Here is an 18,659-nt window from a genome sequence, read left to right on the forward strand (position 1 = left end):
AACTCACAGGAAAACAGCCACATACCATGTCATGAGTATGCACACAGGTTAAATAAAGTCCGCATTCTGTGTTCCTTTCCGCATAATCGCTCTGTACCTAGTTCCTTGCCCATACTCTTCTTCAGATTAATGCAACGCACTTATGAGATGGTGGTGACTACAGTTTGGAGGGAGGGCACTGTCAGTCAAGGCCAGCTATGGTTCTGATGGTGGCTGAGATGGCAGGTACTTATCATTTCATACATATTAATATAATTCCCCTTTTTTTTTTTAATCATGTGATTTAAATCCGAATTCTAAACATTTGACCTGTTCATCTTTGACATCGCCTCCAAATTTTTACTTTCTCTAAAATGAAAAGTACATTCCTTATATACAAGAACAGTATTTCTGTCCAGGGTTATAAAGTTGCAGTTGTGCTACATTTTACTGACTTCAAACCACAATATTTCTATAGGAGTATTTATGTTTAAATTTCAAGATAAACTTACCATCTGAATGATATCCTCTATTTTTAAATGGGTATCATCTTGATCGTCCTGAGAAAGAGCTCTGAAAAATTAAGTAGCAGAACATTCTATATAAATAAAATTGTCTATGGCTATGAGAAAACCTTATCACAGATTGGCAATCATGTTTACATAAAATAAAATCTAAGAATGCAACTGAAAAGGTAAATGAAAAAAAAAATCTATTGCCTAAAATATCATGCCTTGTTTTAAGTATAAGTGTACAAAATGGTATGACATAAGGTAAAATGATAGTCATGGAGGCTTAAAACCTCTGAGCTAAAACCAGCATATACTGTGGAATGGTCAACGACAATATGCACTGTACTTACTTGCTCATTATACTGTGACAAGTTTTCTACATCTATCCCACTCCGACTTTAGTGCAAATGAGTTTGGTGGACAAAGAAAAATTCCCTTTTCAAGAACTAGACTGGCAATGCAAAACCACAGTACAGTAACAATGATATTTAATCAGAAGGTCACTATCCTGAATAATCCTAGGAAAGCGAAAGGTGGAAAATTACATCTTAGGCCTTTTCGCTGATTTTTATACTGTGCTACATAGTATTTTGGGAAAATGTTTGAAAAATCAACATCTGAGAAGTGAAGACAGCAAAATAGGCATGCATAAAACAATGATTCACTGGGAAGTGTTCTTACTTACTGGCACTACACTGTCCTATTCAGTGTCCCACACAAAGAGCTGCGTCTTGAAATAAATAACAAACTGCTAGCAGATTTTACTTGTACCAAGTACATGATTTGCATTCAGTAATACAAGTGTTCCAATCCAAGTAAACCGAGCTTCCAATTCTGCTACAGGAAACTTGTGATTATTAGTGTTATTTCAGAGTGATGGGTCAAAAATGAATGCAGCAGAAGTAGTAAGCATTCATTAAACCCTCTTTACCCTACTGTAGTATCTTGGCACATAATTCTAAGATCTTATCCCTTCATTTGGAAAATAAAGACCGAATGAAACCTTGAACAGACTGGATTTATGTAACGTAGGAAATAGAAGGTTTATGGAGAAAGAACAGTAGGTCAGTATGTGAAAGACTGCCTATAAAGACACCAACGACACAGCAAGAAGCCACGGGACTGATTCGCATCAGAGGAGATTTAGTTTCAACCTTAAGTTTCCTTTTACAACTGCAAGTATAGGTAAGCAACTTCTGCAGAAGTTGTAGAGTACTCATCAGCTGAATTTTCAAGGAAAGTTTAGACGACCATTTTCAAAGAAGAACCAGTTCTACCGGTCATTCCAGAAAGCACTGCAACTGCACCAGGTATTTTCTCATGGTCCCTCCGATTCCTCATTTTTGCACCCTGTAGCAACAGACTTTCCACATACCAGCTGGAGAAAGGGTTAAAAGAAAAGGAATATATTGCCTGGAGACTTTAGCTATGAGTGTAGGATATGGAATTTGTACTATGTGGGTGGGGAGGAAGTGTTAATGCTTAGTACACTAGGTTCTTCTGTTGTGGGTTGCTGTGGTTTCCTTTTGGTTTGCCAAATTGGAAGAATTGGCTAAAAGCAGATCAGATACAGAGAGAAAGGATCTAAGAAACCTCCTTGTCTTCACCTTCAGCCTATCAAATCCACACAAAATGTCCCTTTCTTTAAAGGAGCTGGAAACACCTTATGTCTCATGGGCAAGCCGTGCAAAGTCTTGATTGTCTGCTTCAGGAGAAACCTAAGCTTCTTCTCCAGATAATAATGGTGTGCAGCCTTGGCAACTGGAATCAGACTGGCAATCTGTCTTTCCTAAGCTGCTTATCTTCCGCTGTAACTCACGACTGGCTGCCCGCAGAAAGGTATTGTTTGTCGTATGACAAGAGCATGTGCTTCCTGGCGATAAAAAACCAGAGAGGGCTTGCCCTTCACCACCAAGTAGTCTCAGCAATCTCGTAAACTCATCATTTGAGTTCCTTACACATAACTTTATATTGGCTGGAGTTCTTGTCTTTGATACAGAAATGACTGTATTTGCTTAAATAAAAAATAAAATCGGAAACATTAGATTCTCAAAAGGCTGAAAATAGTTAACTTTCCCTCACCTTTGCTTCCTGATATTCTCTAACATGACATCTCACAATTTGTGTAGAATTCCAATCCCTCATTCTAAAGAGATGAACGGTGCTTCCACAGTGCTCCCATGAAAAAAAATTCCTGCTTTTATCCGTAAATGCTTCACATTTACATCTGCAGAGGACAACGAATCTCTAGACATCATACAGCTAATTATTGATAGCATCAATAGTAACTTCTGCTTCAGTCTGCACTGTTGGCAGCTTTGGGATACCTAGTTTCAACAGAGGTCCAGGAAGCTAGGTTGAGCTGATCCATTCTGCTTGGGCAGTTCCTACCGCACTCCCTGGAGAACCTCCTGGAAGCTGTGTAAGAAGTGCAGGTCCGTGTGGAAAGAATTAGGAGAGAAAGCAAAGGTGAGGAGAGATTCTGCTGGACTGTTTAACAGTACCCCTCTGAGGGAGCACTGAATGGGCCGACACATCCATTGTTATCCTTACAAATAAGGAATTAAATATATACGGAATAACTTTCTAATCCTTAGAGTCAGCAGCTAAAATTAGACCTATCTCTCACTTAATTATTAATCTATTAATATTATAAAATATTAAAATAATTTTCTAGTGGAAGCTATTAACATCTGTCTCCTCATTCTTTTATGGTACATGAAACATTATTTAAACATTTTGAAAACTGGTGTAAGTTATAAAGCCTGAAATTTATTGTCCGGTGAGATCATACAAGGCAGAAAATTTGTCATCATCAAATTTTGACGTCTACATATCCCTGGATTTCATTTACATTGATTCTGAAGAAGAAGAAGGAGGAACGTTCTTGAACCACCCTTTTTTTTCTCCAGATAGGACAATTTATTGAAGTTATTCACTGGTGTTCACTCTGAACTTTACACCTTGCTTCATCATCAATGAAATTTTACCTAGATTTCAGGGGTTAGTAAATAAGGCTTATAAAATCTCAAGCAAAACATACTTCAGTAGGTTTGCCTAGCTTTCAGAACAGATATTGAAAAAAAGAAAAAGCAGGTTTTTTACCCTGCAGAGAAACCCTGTCAGTCCATTCAACAAAAATCTCATCGTGCACAAAACACCAGCTGTTCTGTTTGATGACTCAAGAAGGCATGAAGCAGCTCAGTATCTCTCAATAAACACTTTCCTTGCCATTCATATTCTATACAGTCTTTCCCAGAGCTGACCATAAATTCTTCGGAATAAAACCCAACCTTTCTTCTTCCTCTAATCTCTGCTAACAAAGGGACTGATTTTCCGAGAAATTTATATGTACATATGCATACATAGACTCAAAGGCTAGATCAGTTTGTAAAAAGAGACATTTGTACCCAATGTCCTTCAAGGAGACAGTCCATGGAAAATAACCCACATGCAGGCTCAGAAAGCATAAACTTTCTTCCACAAGTGTTTGAACATTGAATTTATGACAATAAATGCTTTTTCTAACCTAACTCTGAATTGCTCTGCTTTTCAGACTCCAGAGTAGACTATGAAAACTGAAATGCAGGGAAGCCAAGACCTACGGTGAGGACTTAGTGGCAAACCTGAATTCTGACAGACGCTGTTTTGTTATGCCAAGCCCTTTTAGATACAAAAGCCTGCAGCAAGCACCTCTTCAGAAGAAGCAAAAAGCCTGCTTTATGACACTCGCCTAGAAATTGGGTGAATGACTGTTTCCATGAGGGGCATGTCAACTGGCTCACCCCTCCTTCCCATTTTGAACCTGTCCCAGAGAAGCCTTTTGAATGAGTTTCACCAAAACTTCCAGTTATGACAAATTTGTGCCTGCACATAGAAAGTATGCTGCCAAAAATCTTCCAATTGATTTCTAATGACAGTAAAAAAGACCTCCAGGTCTAGGTGGGTAATTTATAGTCCTCCTCTTAAGTAGTATTAGATGAAAGCCCTCCATCTAGAAGAAAACAAAAAAGATAACATCTTTCCAAAGCAGGTATGTGGTGGTGATGGACCAAGCAGCGTTTCTCCAAACCAGACATAGGTAGCTGAACCAAAAGAAGAACCTCTACACATTTCCACAAGAAGAAAGACTCTCGATACCTTTAGGACTTCCAGGCTGGGCTTTACGTCCTCCAAAGTCACTGCTTATGTTCTGTAATTGTTTGAGAAACGAAGGTGTCTTCTATGACCTCTGGAGGAACAGTCAGGATAACTAATTTCAGATCATTTTGGTGGACATAATCTGCTTCATGATGGGCAGTTGCCTTGGAAGGAGTGCTTCATTAGCTGTCTACAGTTTGTTTTGTGGTTAGGTCCTTCAGTTAGACACAGTAGGTCCCTGTATTTCTAAGTCAATACAATGAGGAAATCACCTCTGTGATTTCCCCTCACCCTGTCATTGTAACCTATGGATGGTTCAAGGAACTCAAGAAAAAATTTTATTCTATTACAGGCCTTCTCTTAATATTCAGACCACTGACTATAATCTGCCATGTTGGCAAATCACAGAAAATCTGTAATCTGATGCAGAAAAAAGAAAACAATGGTATGAGAGGTCACTGATATTGAACACTGTGCCTCTTCACTATGTCTTGGAGCAGTATGGGAACGTCTGCTTAAAGTTTAGCAGTTCTTGGTCCAGGGAGACAATCTTGGTTGTCCCTACTACAATAATTAGTAATCTTCAGAGACAAGTAATAGAGAGAACTCTCCCCGCTTGAAGAAGCCCATGTTCAGTGTTTGCTTTGACCTACTTCCGCAACCGGCCACAGCACCATGGGAGGCATCATGCAAGAATGTCAGGGAAAGCACCGTTCCCGTGTCACCATACCCTCTTTACACCAGAACTTTGCTTTTAGTGTGAATATAGAAAAAAACTTTGCTCTTCTGGCACTAGAAACCTGGTTGTCAACTAGGTTCATACATGTATGGTCAGATAGAATGCAGGCATGTGGATACTGTCTCTTCTGCTTCTGTTGGTTTCTCATTCTTCACTAAACTGGTTCCAGAATTGAGCAAGGACCTTTTCAACCTGCCAGAAAAGCTAAACCCTCCTGATAGAAAGCACTCCTCGGTTTTATATATTGGATTATAAGAAAATCAAGTTTTCAAAGAACAGTCTGGAGTTGGCTCCACCTCTGAATCCACTAACAAGCTGAGAAACTGGAGGACCAGAGGGACTCCTGCTTGATACCCCAGTGGCCGAGACGGTTCCTGAGGCAGCCAGAAGTGAAGTGTGTGTTCACAGTCCCCACGGGACAGCAGGTCACTGATGAGGACTACCAAGTTGATAATTCTAAAAAAAAACTTATAAATATTCCCATTTTAATGATGTGCAATAAAAATGAAGGCTTGTGGAAGAGTAAAGGAACACACACCTCTGTGTCACTACCACAGATAACAGAGTTACATGCAAACAACTACATTCAACTGCAGATCGTTCCTTAAATCCTGTAATGCCCTTTTCTCAGTCAACTATATAGCCTTGCTGAGGGCGTGTATCTCCAGGAGTCACTACAGTGCTTTTTTTAAAGCTTGGAAACCACTTCTAATTACTAGACAACCCATTTTCCTGAGGTGATTTATGAACCAGAGCTCCTCCTTCCAGTGAAAGTGTGAGATGTATGACACATTTGTGTATTTCATTCCAGCTGAATGATTTTTTGTCCAAAATCAGAATTGCTCCAATACACTCTTTCTCACAAGGTTACTGAAGGAGTTCCCATTCCTCAAAAATTAATTTCTCCTTACCAGCTGACTGTTAACAAATTTGACATGCCTGGCAGATAATCACCTCCTGTGTGGCTGGAGAACAAGCCCAAGTGCTTCAGATCACAGTTTCACTCAGCTTTAAGTCTTTGGGACAGTTTGGTTTATGTGATAATATTTTTGACTTGGAGCCTATGTCCTGTTGACTGCAGCTTAACAAAAGTTTAAATTATTACAGTTGTATTCATGCAACAGCTTCTATCTGAACATTTATTTATGCTACAACTCTTATTTGAAAGTTTATGGGCTGTTTGTGTATGTAATCAACCCACAGATAGGACATAGGAGTAATTTCAGCTGCTAATGAAATATGGTTGCTACTGGAAATGGAACACAGCAGTTTTTTTGAACACTTGGGACAGCAGTACTGTGTCACTGCTGCTTACTGGATTTCCCATTGGAATAGTATTGAAATCATACTGAAATTTGATTGGAAATTGAAATACTATTGAAATATTTAACACACAAGTTGTCCAGCATGCATATATGTTAGCAGCATTGCCAGTCTTGAAAAGCAATAAAGGATTTTTGATAGCCAATGTTAGCTAAGGCTTAAATTTCATGCCTCATTCTGAAGCGGGACATCCATGCACTGAGTCGAAAGGACTAGTCCTGCACAGCAAGCCACCACCGATGGCTCATTTTCCAGGGCTAGTTTGTGGGATGTAACCAAGTACTTATGATTCTGTATGGCCAAATCTACAATCAACCCACACTGTTTGAAAAACCTGGCGGCATTGGGGTATACAGCTGCAAAGCCTGACGAAAGATGGCTTGGCTGAGGACCATATCTGAGGAAGTCTTTATTCTCTACCTATTTCCAACAGAAACTCCCACTGAGAACTTGGACAGATCATTTTTTCATGCTTTATTTGCCTGCTTGTGAAGTGCCATAATCTGTTCCAGAAATACTGTCAGGATAATGACTACAAAAAAGGATTTAAAAAAATGCAATGTTTCTACAAAATATTTCAAATGAGTTAATTTTTAATTAACTTTCTGTTCAATTTCTGTACATACATTTTTTCATTTTTCTAAAATTTTATTTTCGAGTACTGTTTTTTCCACTGTCCCTCCCTTTTGCATTTTCTTTTCCCCATTTCTCAGTTTTCAAAAATTTAACTTTTTCAGAATTTTCACTTCTTAAGAATTTAACTTTTCCTTTCTTTTTTTTTTCCAAAAGAAATACAGTGCGAAAATTCACAGGATGGTCAAAAATTTAGTCTGACTTTTTGAAAAATTCTGAAAAATGTTTACTGGAAATACCTGATTAGTTGTATTCACTAGTATATACAGTGTGCTCAAGATGCCACAGTAATACATGCTAGAAGGGAAGAGAGGACAGACAATATCCACCAATTCACAGACGAGCAGTAAAAGGATGCAAATGGGGGCAACTCACGGTTTATACATAATTACCAAGGTCCCACTTTTTGATGCAACAGCTAATGGAAATTGGCTAACTGGAAGCTGTACAGAGGAATTGCTAACAAAGTTGTATGTTAAAGGTCCATAATCTATCCCATTACTCTGCCAGGAACAGCCAATTCAGGTTTATTTTCTTCTATTTTTTTAAGAAGCTAAAGGTCTTCTGGTAATTTTCCTCACTATTTCTAATAAATATAATAATAATTATTAAAAATTAAATTAAAAAATCTAATACAATTGCTGTCACACGTATTATTAAAAGCCATTATCCTAATCCTTTTTGCTCTTCTTGCTTGCTGTTTCTTCTGAGGAAATACATGAAACGAAGTTACTACTTTTACTTGGAATAACAGCACATGCAGTATTATTAAAAAGGAGGTTTATTTTTATTTATGTAAAAATTAAGTATGATCTCATTGACATGAAGTACTTTTAATAAAAAAAAATCTTTGTTTCTTGAATTTGTTTGACTTCTTCCTTCCTAAGTGAACAACTTGCCCCTCATTCGTTTTTCACGTAAGTATCTGATGGGGAAACCTGTCAAAAGGTTGTAGAAAATTCAGACATACTGCATTTATTGCACCCTTATTGGGTTTCCAGCAGAATATTTACAAAAATACTAACACAGCACATCACAGACTTATCTGTGTTTTTTCATCGTATCGTATTTTAAACACTGCCTAGTCTTTAAATGTTTACTGCTCCTTAGCAATGTAGGACAATTTACATGAAAATCAGTGGCTATAAAACACTCATTTTTAGTAGATGCAATTATTTTCACTGATAAATGCATACGAAGATTTGTCTTTCTGGCATGACAAGACACTTAACTCTGTAATACCAACCCTAAGTAACAAAATAAGGTGTTCTAACCCTGACTTAAATAGTTAATGCAGAAGCTTAAAGATCTTTCATTTCATGGGACTAATACAAGAATTCCTCCCTGTAAGCTATCCAAAGAACTTTGGATGTGATGCCAACACAAAGGAAGGTGCAAGCACGGTCTTGTTAGGATGTCATGACACATTAGGCTATCAACGGCCTCTTGTCCGCTGAGCAGAGTGGATGGCTCATTACTGAGGCAGAAGTTCCTCAAGGTATCACAGTGAGTGGTGTCGTGGCTTTACTGGACAGCATTTTTCCCTGCTGCATAAAGACTGAACCCATGGCTGCAAGCTGCTCTGCATCAAAGTTTTCTAATACAGGTATTTTTATGCATGAAACTTAAAACACGCTCTGTTTTATAGCTAATAAAACACTTAGTAATCCTTCCAAATTAAAAACTCTGGAGAAAAACCAAATGCTGTGAATTCTATGGTACATGATCCCCTAATTATTTCACATGCTGCAGTTAACATACTAAACTACTAGAAATGTATTTACCTCAGTATATTTGCAGTAGCTTTTCTTTCTTGTGGCAGAAGGTCAGGGTCTCTCAAAACTTCTTCCAGCAAATTTAACACATTCATTTTCAGCTCGTTGTTCAGCTCAAAATCCTACAAAGGAAAACAATTTTACCTCCTTTTGTCTTAACAATGTTGGCCAAATAACTGAAAGAGTATACTTTTGTGAGTTTTTTTGAAGGGTTTTTTGCTATTAGGTTTGAAAATATTTAGAGAAACAAAAGGCTGTAATATATTTCCTCTTCTGACCTTTATCTTCTGTGTGGAAATGGGCAAATCACTTAACCTTTCTCTTCTGAAGTAAGAACTGCATCTCACCAATACCCACAAAAATTCTCCAGTGATGACTATAAAAGCAGAAAAACTATGTAACTGCACTACTGAGACCGCTGCCTAGCAAGGCTGGACACTGGGGTTTTTTTCACTCTTCTCGAGTTTGTCTGTTTATCAGCCTCCCATTCCGGCAATTCTTATCTCATACTCATCCTTTTGGAAAGGTCTGCTTTTTTTTCTTCCAGGTAGTGGAGTACTCAACCTAATAAGCTTGATAAATCAGACTAGTGCTCCCTGGCACTGCACTTAAGGGCTTCAGCATCTTAATTACTTCTGAGGCAGACTGATACCTGACACAGGGCTGCAATTCAAGAACACAAACACACTGTTGATCTCTGATACTGGGGAAAATCAAATAATAGAACAATGTACGAGCTTTAAGGTGGGAATGTACAGGCAACTCTTGGAGTAGGCTCCAAAAATGTTTCTATTTAGGTCAAAGCTAGCATTTCAATAAGAAAACTAAACCCAAAACCTTCAGTCATCTACTGCATCACAGATCTTCCTTGGCAACCCACAGTTGCTTGCAAGCAGGACCATGTTTGCGGCAAGCCCCTGGGAGCCTTCCATGGCAACAGAAGCCATGAAGTTACAGAAAATGGGAAATACTTGGCACCTCCCTGCAAGGTCTGTGTGTTTCATTTTCCCAAATAAACCAGCTACAACCCCTTCTGTTGTGACAGGCTCTTAAATTGACAAGATGCCAGGAGATGGGTGCCTCTGGGGAGAACCACCCCAGTGAAGACACACACCATCGCACCATGGGTTTCACTTCAGGGGATGTGGGACCATCAGAGTGCCCCCAAAGTTAAAAAGGAAAGTGATGCTTAATTCCTAAAGGAACTAAATACTTAAGATGAAGGCAAGAATTCATGTTCGTTAAGGAAGGTGGTGTCACAGCCACGTTTATAGCACTTTTTGAGAAAGTTTATTGCTCAAAATGTCAGCACTTAGGAATACCCTGCTGCTGTCTGCCAGCAATGCCCTGGGCACTTCTCTCCTTTTACAAGCATCCCCTTTTCATTCTTCTAAAGTCCTCTCACCTGAGCCATTAGCCACAGATAATTCATATGTTGACACCAATTAGCATATGTGTCTTAGCATACGTGTCTTAGTTTTTTGTGATGGTTGTCTGTATTAGAGGATGCTGGAGAACAGGAAGCCATGGAGTGTTAGAGTTTGGGTGGGGTATCAGGCATATACCTCACAGTTCTGGGTACTCATCGTGTTTGTTTTATAAATACATTTTCTATTGCCATTGTTAAAAATGCCTTCTTTAGGAACTGTTTTAGCATGTTTGCAAAAGAAGACAGATATTTTTATTTATTTATTTAGGGTGTGGAGATGGGACTAATTAGTGAAACCACGAGGAATGTAACTAAACTAATGACAGTATGGTTAGCTCCAATGATTTTTAAAATACAACCACTGGAATATGAAACTATCAAAATTTTGATAAAGGAGAAACCTTGAGTCTGCACAAGCTTAAGCAACCAGTGTAATTAATATTAGTATTGTCTGTCCTATGGCTCGATGGTGGACACTGTATAAAAGAAGTCTGGTATCTTTGCTAGTTGTGCTACAGAAATACCATAAAAGAACAGAAAAGGTACCCAAGAGCTGACAAGTCTAACATCCCCATTCAGCATGTTGGGTAAAATTCTCTACCTGCCACTGTAAATGGACAGATCACAACAACATGATAAGGATTTTATCTCCAAGTATGCTTTTCAAACCATAATTGGTTGATTATTTTCATTACATGGTATTTTTCCTCGAGACTTCTTTATTGCAGCTATGACCAAAAAAGTCTAGACTTAAAAGTTGTTTCTTTTCTAAACAGGATGGGGCAACCTCACCTATGAATATCAGACTCGGTAAAAACAAAGGCATTTCCATTTTTTGCATGTTTACAAACTAATTCTTCTAAGTGATGAGAATTGATATATTGTATGTTAATAGCAAAAGGTGTCTGTTGAGTAACCTCTACAAGACAGTAGTCCTGGAATCACTGGGGAAACTCATATTGTTGGCAAACTATACAAAAACTTAGTTCCTAGCGTTAGGGCTATTTTCCTCTTCAATTACACTGGCTTTGCTTTGGAAGAAAGTTGATAGTGGAAAGACTCACTTCTCTAACCTCAGAAAAATGAGAAGCCCTAGACCCTCTATCAGCATAGCCACCCCGAACTACGATGGATGACAGGGACTGGTTAGGGACTACAGACAGAGGATGGATGGGTTTGTGTGATTCCTTCACTCCCAGGCAGTCACTCCTCCACACCAGCCTGACCGCAACCCACAACACAACCTTCCCATGGGACAGACCTGGCCCTATGTCCATGCAATTTCTGCAGCTGTTGTCTTACTGCTCAAAATCTCTTTGTGCCTGGAGGTACTCTTTTTTTTATAGCAATGTGCCAGCTGCTTCTTACAATGTGAGTAGAAAAAAAAATAATGAAAAAAGGTGGGATTTGGAAGAAAACTGGAGAGCTATTCTATTTTTCCATTGAAGTTCATGATTAGGGGGTACTGAGATTCCGGTGTGATGAGCAATATACAAAAAATCTAGGGAAATCATTGCACTTAAACATGTACATATACTTAACTATGTAGAAAGGTTAACATGAGAATTATATAAACACCAAAATACTTAGCAACCAATTCCAAATATAATTTATAATAATACGTATAATAATAAATACAAGCAGATTATATCTATTTGTATTATGGGCGTTATATATGAATATATATTCATATAGTATGGGCACACATAGATCTATATGTAGATATATTATATACACATGTACCACACCTCGACAGGAATTTTTAGACCACTTTTGTGACATTTTTCTGTTGTATCACCTGTTAATATGTTTCACTATTTCTTCCAGCCATTGGAAGGACTTGCAGCAAGACCCTGCCACCATCCTCAGCACTGAAGGCTGGCAAGCTGGAGTAAACCTGCTATCCTGGCTTACATTTAAATTGCTGCACATCTTAGACCACCCCAACATTCTAAGAGACTTTCAGCTGAGATTTACGTATCACAGAAGGAATACAGGCAGGCAGGCAAGAACCACTCCATTTTCCAGCAGGCACATTTCAGTTTCACAGAGGTCTAATTCTTTGTGAGAGGCCACATACCTCATATTTTGGAGTCCATGTTAACCTAAAGATTTGTGGTTCTTATTCAGATTTTCCTTTGAGTTAAGCAGAGAAATTAATGAAGATTTCCAAGCAAAATTTAAACTTTTATTTTTAAGTCCATTACTGCCAGTAATGGGAAAAAGGAAATCGTAGGATAAGAATAGGACGTATGAAGTTCCCAACTGACCAAAAGCACCGTGCACCATGTTCAGTACCATTTATTGAAGTTTCCAGCAGTAGAAGACTATAGCAACAGAAAGAAGTGTAATAATTTTGCTCTTACCCCCCTGCACTATGAAAGCAAAGGCCTGCTTTGTAACTACAGAGCACCAAAGTCAGCATGATTACATTTTAAGTAGACATAACCAGTCTGTTTATCTCTGTCATGCACAGAATTAGACAGCAATGTTCTCTTTTTAAAGTGCAAGCACATTCCCTTGCCAGGAGAAGATAGGAAAGCTGTGCTGCAGTATGAGAAGTGCTTCAAAAGCAACCTATTTCACCTGAGTGAAAAAAAAGTAAGAGGGGATGATGGACTTGGAATCACTGACCAGAAGAAAAGAGACTGCAGCAGAAGGAGCAGAAAGCAAGAAAAAGGAAACTTAGCTATGCTGGTGAGGTACAACTAGAAATATGTAGATTTACTATCGGCGGTTTACACAGAGAATATAATTTTCAAGTTTTGACACGGGCTCAGAGAAACAGTAGAAGTTTTTCCTCCCATCTTTCCTTAAATCTTCCTAAGTGAGAGGAAATATTCCTCATCTAAACAACATGAAGAAACATCGAATAACCCAGACAAATAAAAGGGAGCTAAAACTGAAGAACCTAATTTATATTTGAGCACATCAGTGATAAGGACTACAGAAAACACTGGAGGGAGGGAAGGAAGTGGTAGGTGCAGGAGGGATGACAAATCTACTGAAAGATTGTTTACAAGGAATTTAGAATATTTTTAAATACACGAGTTTCGCCCTACAATTTTAATATATCCACTCTCATGCCAAAGTGTAAAGAGATAATTATTTCAATGGCATCAGTGGAGTGACTCTTAGTCTTGTATACCTGTCCTGGTTTCAGCTGGGATGGAGTTAATTTTCTTCTCAGTAGTTAGTACAGTGCTGTGTTTTGGCTCTGATGTGAGAACAGCGTTGACAGGGCACTGATGGTTTTAGTTGTTGCTGGGTGATGTTTCTACTAAATCAAGGACTTCTCGGTTCCTTGGGCCCTGCCAGCCAGCGGGCTGGGGGGGCATGGGACATGGGGAGGGGACACAGCCAGGACAGGTGACCCAAGCCAGCCGGAGAGGGATTCCATACCGTGGGACGTCATGCTGAGTATATACCCTGGGGGAAGGAGGAGGAAGGGGGGACATTTGGCATTATGGCGTTTGTCTTCCCGAGTACCCGTTACGTGGTGGAGCCCGGCTGCCCTGGGATGGCTGAGCCTGCCTGCCCGTGGGGAGTGGGGAAGGAATTCCCTGCTTGGCTTGGCTTGCGTGGCTTTTGCTTTACCTGTGAAATTGTTCTTACCTCAACCCTGGAGTTTTACATTCCTTTCTGATCCTCCTCCCCATCCCTCTGGGTGAGGGGGAGTGGGCAAGCGGCTGTGTGGTGCTGGGTTGCCAGCAAGAGTTACACCACAACACAGCAGATCAAACTCTATCAGAGTTAATTGAAGTTAATTTAGTGTTGCAGTCCTCTACAACAATATTTAATTTTCCAGCATAAAAGCACACTAACTATATCACATATAATTGTGCTGTGGGAAATGTTTATAAACTCACCTGCAACAGAGCATTTACACATGTGGAAGGCAGAGATAAACGATATAACTGTCTATCAAGGAAATTCATCCCAGAACTTGAAATAAGTCTAGCTTACTTCAAGAAGCAAGGAAAGGACAACAGCTTTGTCTTTGAGTTTGTTTCAAGTGCAAAGAGTTGGTCAGCATTTGGGAGAGAGTGCCAGTCCTGATTGTACAGTATCAGTGTTAGCCTGTCACTCCTGATGGAATATAATCAGGTTAAAAGTGCAAGCTATGTTAATAGCATGACTGAGTAATTTTCAGCACATACATGCAAACCACTGCTTATCTAAGCCCTGTGTAATCCTGTAGTACAAAGAAACCTTTAAAGAAGAATCCAGCCATTATGTATTGTCAGATTAAAGCGTTCAGGACAGATAAGAAATGTGACATCCCTGCCTCCAAGTCCTGGGATGCAGTACATTCATCAGCTTTGCAGAAAGACCTCAGTGAAGAAGGACCTGTCAGGCTTCAGCAGAAGTGGGTGCAGAGTACTCCTAATTAGTTTGACTGAATGCAAGCTTGGCTGCTGTTCTGGGGGTGACTCATGTTCCCTGAAGGGTCATGGTATAGCAAACCCTTACACTTCCGCAATGTTTGGACAGAGCGTAGCTGCAATTAAGTGCATTACTATTCAATGCATAACTGTATTCTGCAAAGGGCGTAAGTTTATGCAAACTGGACTTCTTCACTAAGTGACCAACAGCATGCTGGAAGGCTCACTCAGGGCTCTCTTGCCCTGCCTCTCTCTGGGGCAACCTCTCTGTTTCTTCAATTCACTATTTGCATCATGGTGCCTCTTTATTTCAGAAAGAACCCCAGAAATTTCTTTGCTGTTTCAAGGCAGAGGCCACAGGTCACAGTTATTTGAAATGTAGTTATAATGCAGCATATTTTGCTATCAACCAGTATGTTGGCATAACTGTAATTTGTTCACATTTCTACAATAAACTTACTGTAACTTTGACAGCCATCATATTCATTACTCTATGGCATTAAACATGAAACAAGTGGGGGTCATATAAAGCAATTTTTAGCTTACTTTTTATTCCAAGATACCAAATGGAATTGACCAATTCATGTACGCTATTTTTAACTAACTGAAATCATCTTTGCTTGAACAAGTCTTTGTATACACGTGTCCTCCATAATCCCTAAGTGATACTCAATAACTACATCTGCAAAACCTTGTGTTGAAAACCTAACACAGCTTCATCAGTATGAGCAAGAAAATCACTTACTTCACAGCTGGAGCAAAGCATGCACCAGGTGTGAGATCATAGAATCGTTCTGGTCTGAAAAGACCTTTAAGATTATGAAGTCCAACCATTGACCCAGTACTGCCAGGTCCATCACTAAACTATGTCCCTAAGCACCACATCTACACGGCTTTTAAATGCTTCCAGGCATGCTGATTCCACCACCTCCCCGGGCAGCCTGGCCCAATGCTTGACCACCCTTTCCATGAAGATGTTTTTCCTAATACCCAATCTAAACCTCCCCTGACACAACTTGAGGCTGTTTCCTCTTGTCCTGTTGCTTTATACTTGGGAGAAGAGACCAACACCCACCCGCCCACAGCCCATCAGGCAGCTGTAGGGAGCGATCAGGTCCCCCTGAGTCTCCTCCTCTCCAGACCAAACACCCCTCAGCTGCCAGCCCCCTCCCCAGCTCCATTGCCTGTCTTTGGACATGCTCCAGCCCCTCTACATCCCTCTTGAAGTGAGGGGCTCAAAACTGAACACAGGATTCCAGGTGTGGCCTGACCAGTGTCGAGCACAGGGGCACAGTCACTGCCTTCATCCTGCTGGCTGCAGTGTTTCAGACACAAGCCAGGATGCTATACTTTCAAATTTCAAGCCATGGTCTCCCCAGGTCTTGTGGTAACCTCGTAACTCTCTGACACTGTCTGGCAGCCATCTAGTTTGCAGGAGGGTTAGTATCTGCCAATTCACTCCAGCTAAGATCTTCAAAGAAGCCAATGGGAATAAGCACCCAGCTGTCATTCACGACTGGGAGGTCTGGAGAAACCAGCTTCTCTCTCCATCAGCAGATGTGAAAGCTTTCTCCTTGGACAAGCTCCATTTCAATTTGCTCGCCACAGAAGCAGAAAAATCTTGGTTTTGTAACATGAAGTGTTTAGATTAAAAGACAAGAAAGTACTGTTAAACAGAAAATGAAGCTGCAAGACCTCACTGGGATAATGAAAATCACACCAAGACTTCCTCCTCTTGGCTTTCCTTTCCCTTCCTACTTTTCCATCACTGCAGAAGTCAGTGGGAGTACTATCCCTGTGAGCCCCTTCTGTTCCCATCAACACCCTTGTCTTCACAATGACTGTTTGCCTCGTTATTTGTGTTTTCGTTGTTTACAATGGGAGAATCCTACGCTCTTCCTCTCAATTACATTTTAAAAATGAAATGTAAACTTGAACATTCTGCTGTTATTTTGGGCAAAAAGAAAGCTTTGTTGGCTTGTAGGTAGCTGAATGAAAAAGACAGAAGTATAGGAGAAAAAAAAGAGGAGGGATAGGGAAGGAAAAGAAGAAAAATGTAAATAATAAAATCTGGGAAACCTAAACAAGCCATCTTTCACGCTGTGCTGGTGTTGGCTGATGAGCAATACAGGTTTGATTCCTCTTGCTCAGTGTGGTAAAAACGAAATGTGTCACATTAGGCCAGGATGTTTTTTTCCAAATTTTAATCTGTGCCTTGTGAGCTCCTGGAGACATTAATTAGCTCCTTCTGCCTTCCTGACAGGGCTGCAGATCTGGCACTACCACTATATATTTACTTGGAATTTGAGTGAGGCTTTTACAGTGTACGACCCAAGTTTCAAAAAATAATTATTTCTTTTTCTAAGCATTGTTTAGTATGATTTCAAGATAACAAAACTGTTTTATGAAAGCATATCTTCACTGAATAGGCTGAATTGTTAATTTTAACAATTGTTGATTCTGTTTTCTGGCAACAGACAAGTTTACATATTAAATACTGTCAGATTAAATACTCAGATAAATTTTAAAAAATACATGCTTTAAAAACAAAACAACCCACAACACTAAACCATCCACAACTGTGGTTTTGACACAGTTGCAAGATACTGTAGGAGGTCAATTCATTCCATAACCCAGCAGAGGAAAGCTCCTCCAAACCCTGGATTTGCTAGAGAAAAATGAGGAAAAATAAGGCTCTGAACCATTTGTTTGGAAGATTTCTCTATCCCTCAGTTCGTGCACTAACCCTGACCCATGTTATTATACACTTGAGAGCAGCACACTGAAGGAAGCCAAAGGGATCCAGAGGGAAGGGGTAGAGGGTAGGGACTAACTAGGTGGGATGATACATGTAAGAGCACTTTTAACATATGGTTGTACATTACTGTCTTTACGTTGCACACATTTCTGAATGAAGCACATTCTTAGGTACTGTGCAGCACCTCATGTGCTCTGGGCATTACAGCACAATAAATCAGTACAATAATTTAGGCAGACAAATAACATGTAGAGGCCTGAATGTTGTTTGTGGATCAGAAAGCATAAAACCAGAGTTACTTATGCTGCAGAATTATTCACACGCTACAACACTAAGCACACCTGTAGTAGCATCCGGCACCATAAAAAGAGAACTAAAGAAAGCCCTGCAGTTTCCTCATATAGCGTCTTTGCTTTTCTTTGTTTCTATTAATAAGGAAATAGCATTTTGGCAGAAAAAAACGTGTGCAGTAGGTCACCTTTTATAGTCATGCTAGCAATGACCAGAAGGATCTCAGGCACATCGCAAGGAGAAGAGTCTACCAGACAATGGGAGAACCTTCTCCCACGGAGGACAGAAATTGCGTATTTTGTGCTGGCAGTTTCTGCAGCAAAAGCAAATTCAAAGCCAATTTATTTTGTTAACTTTTTTTTTTTTTTTAAGAGAATAAAACCTGTCCTTGGCTGCTGATGAAGGTGAAGGTTGCTCAAATGCACTAAGTGGCCAGAGAATGATGCAAATACCTTAAAATGTAATAAAGTTTTTGGCAGGTCTGTTGATCTCATAGAATTTTAATGCTTATATTCTTTTGTCATTTTGGAAATCTAATAAGCATTTCTTCACCAGACACTGGTGGCTAAAGGTTCTCTGGCTTGCAGTTTGTGTTGTTACTGTAAAATGAGGCTCTGAGCTACTGCTCTCCCAGGACTATACATCTTTACTGCCAACATTACATGCTATTTGGCCAGACAGTAATTCTTCACTTG

The 18,659-nt window shown here is 39.6% G+C and overlaps 1 protein-coding gene across 2 annotated transcripts in view; it reads right to left on the reverse strand.

Moving 5' to 3' along the window:
- RASGRF2 (Ras protein specific guanine nucleotide releasing factor 2) overlaps window positions 1-18,659 on the reverse strand; it is a 132,001-nt gene that overhangs the window by 12,256 nt on the left and 101,086 nt on the right. For both annotated transcript variants that reach the window (XM_055699539.1, XM_055699540.1), the window contains exons 19-20: window positions 9,111-9,223; window positions 492-552 (exon numbers count right to left, since the gene is read on the reverse strand). In XM_055699539.1, coding sequence (XP_055555514.1) covers window positions 492-552; window positions 9,111-9,223 — 174 coding nt within the window. The remainder of the gene's footprint in view (window positions 1-491; window positions 553-9,110; window positions 9,224-18,659) is intronic.

This window comes from Falco cherrug, chromosome Z, assembly GCF_023634085.1.
Source record: "Falco cherrug isolate bFalChe1 chromosome Z, bFalChe1.pri, whole genome shotgun sequence".
NCBI lineage: Eukaryota > Metazoa > Chordata > Aves > Falconiformes > Falconidae > Falco > Falco cherrug.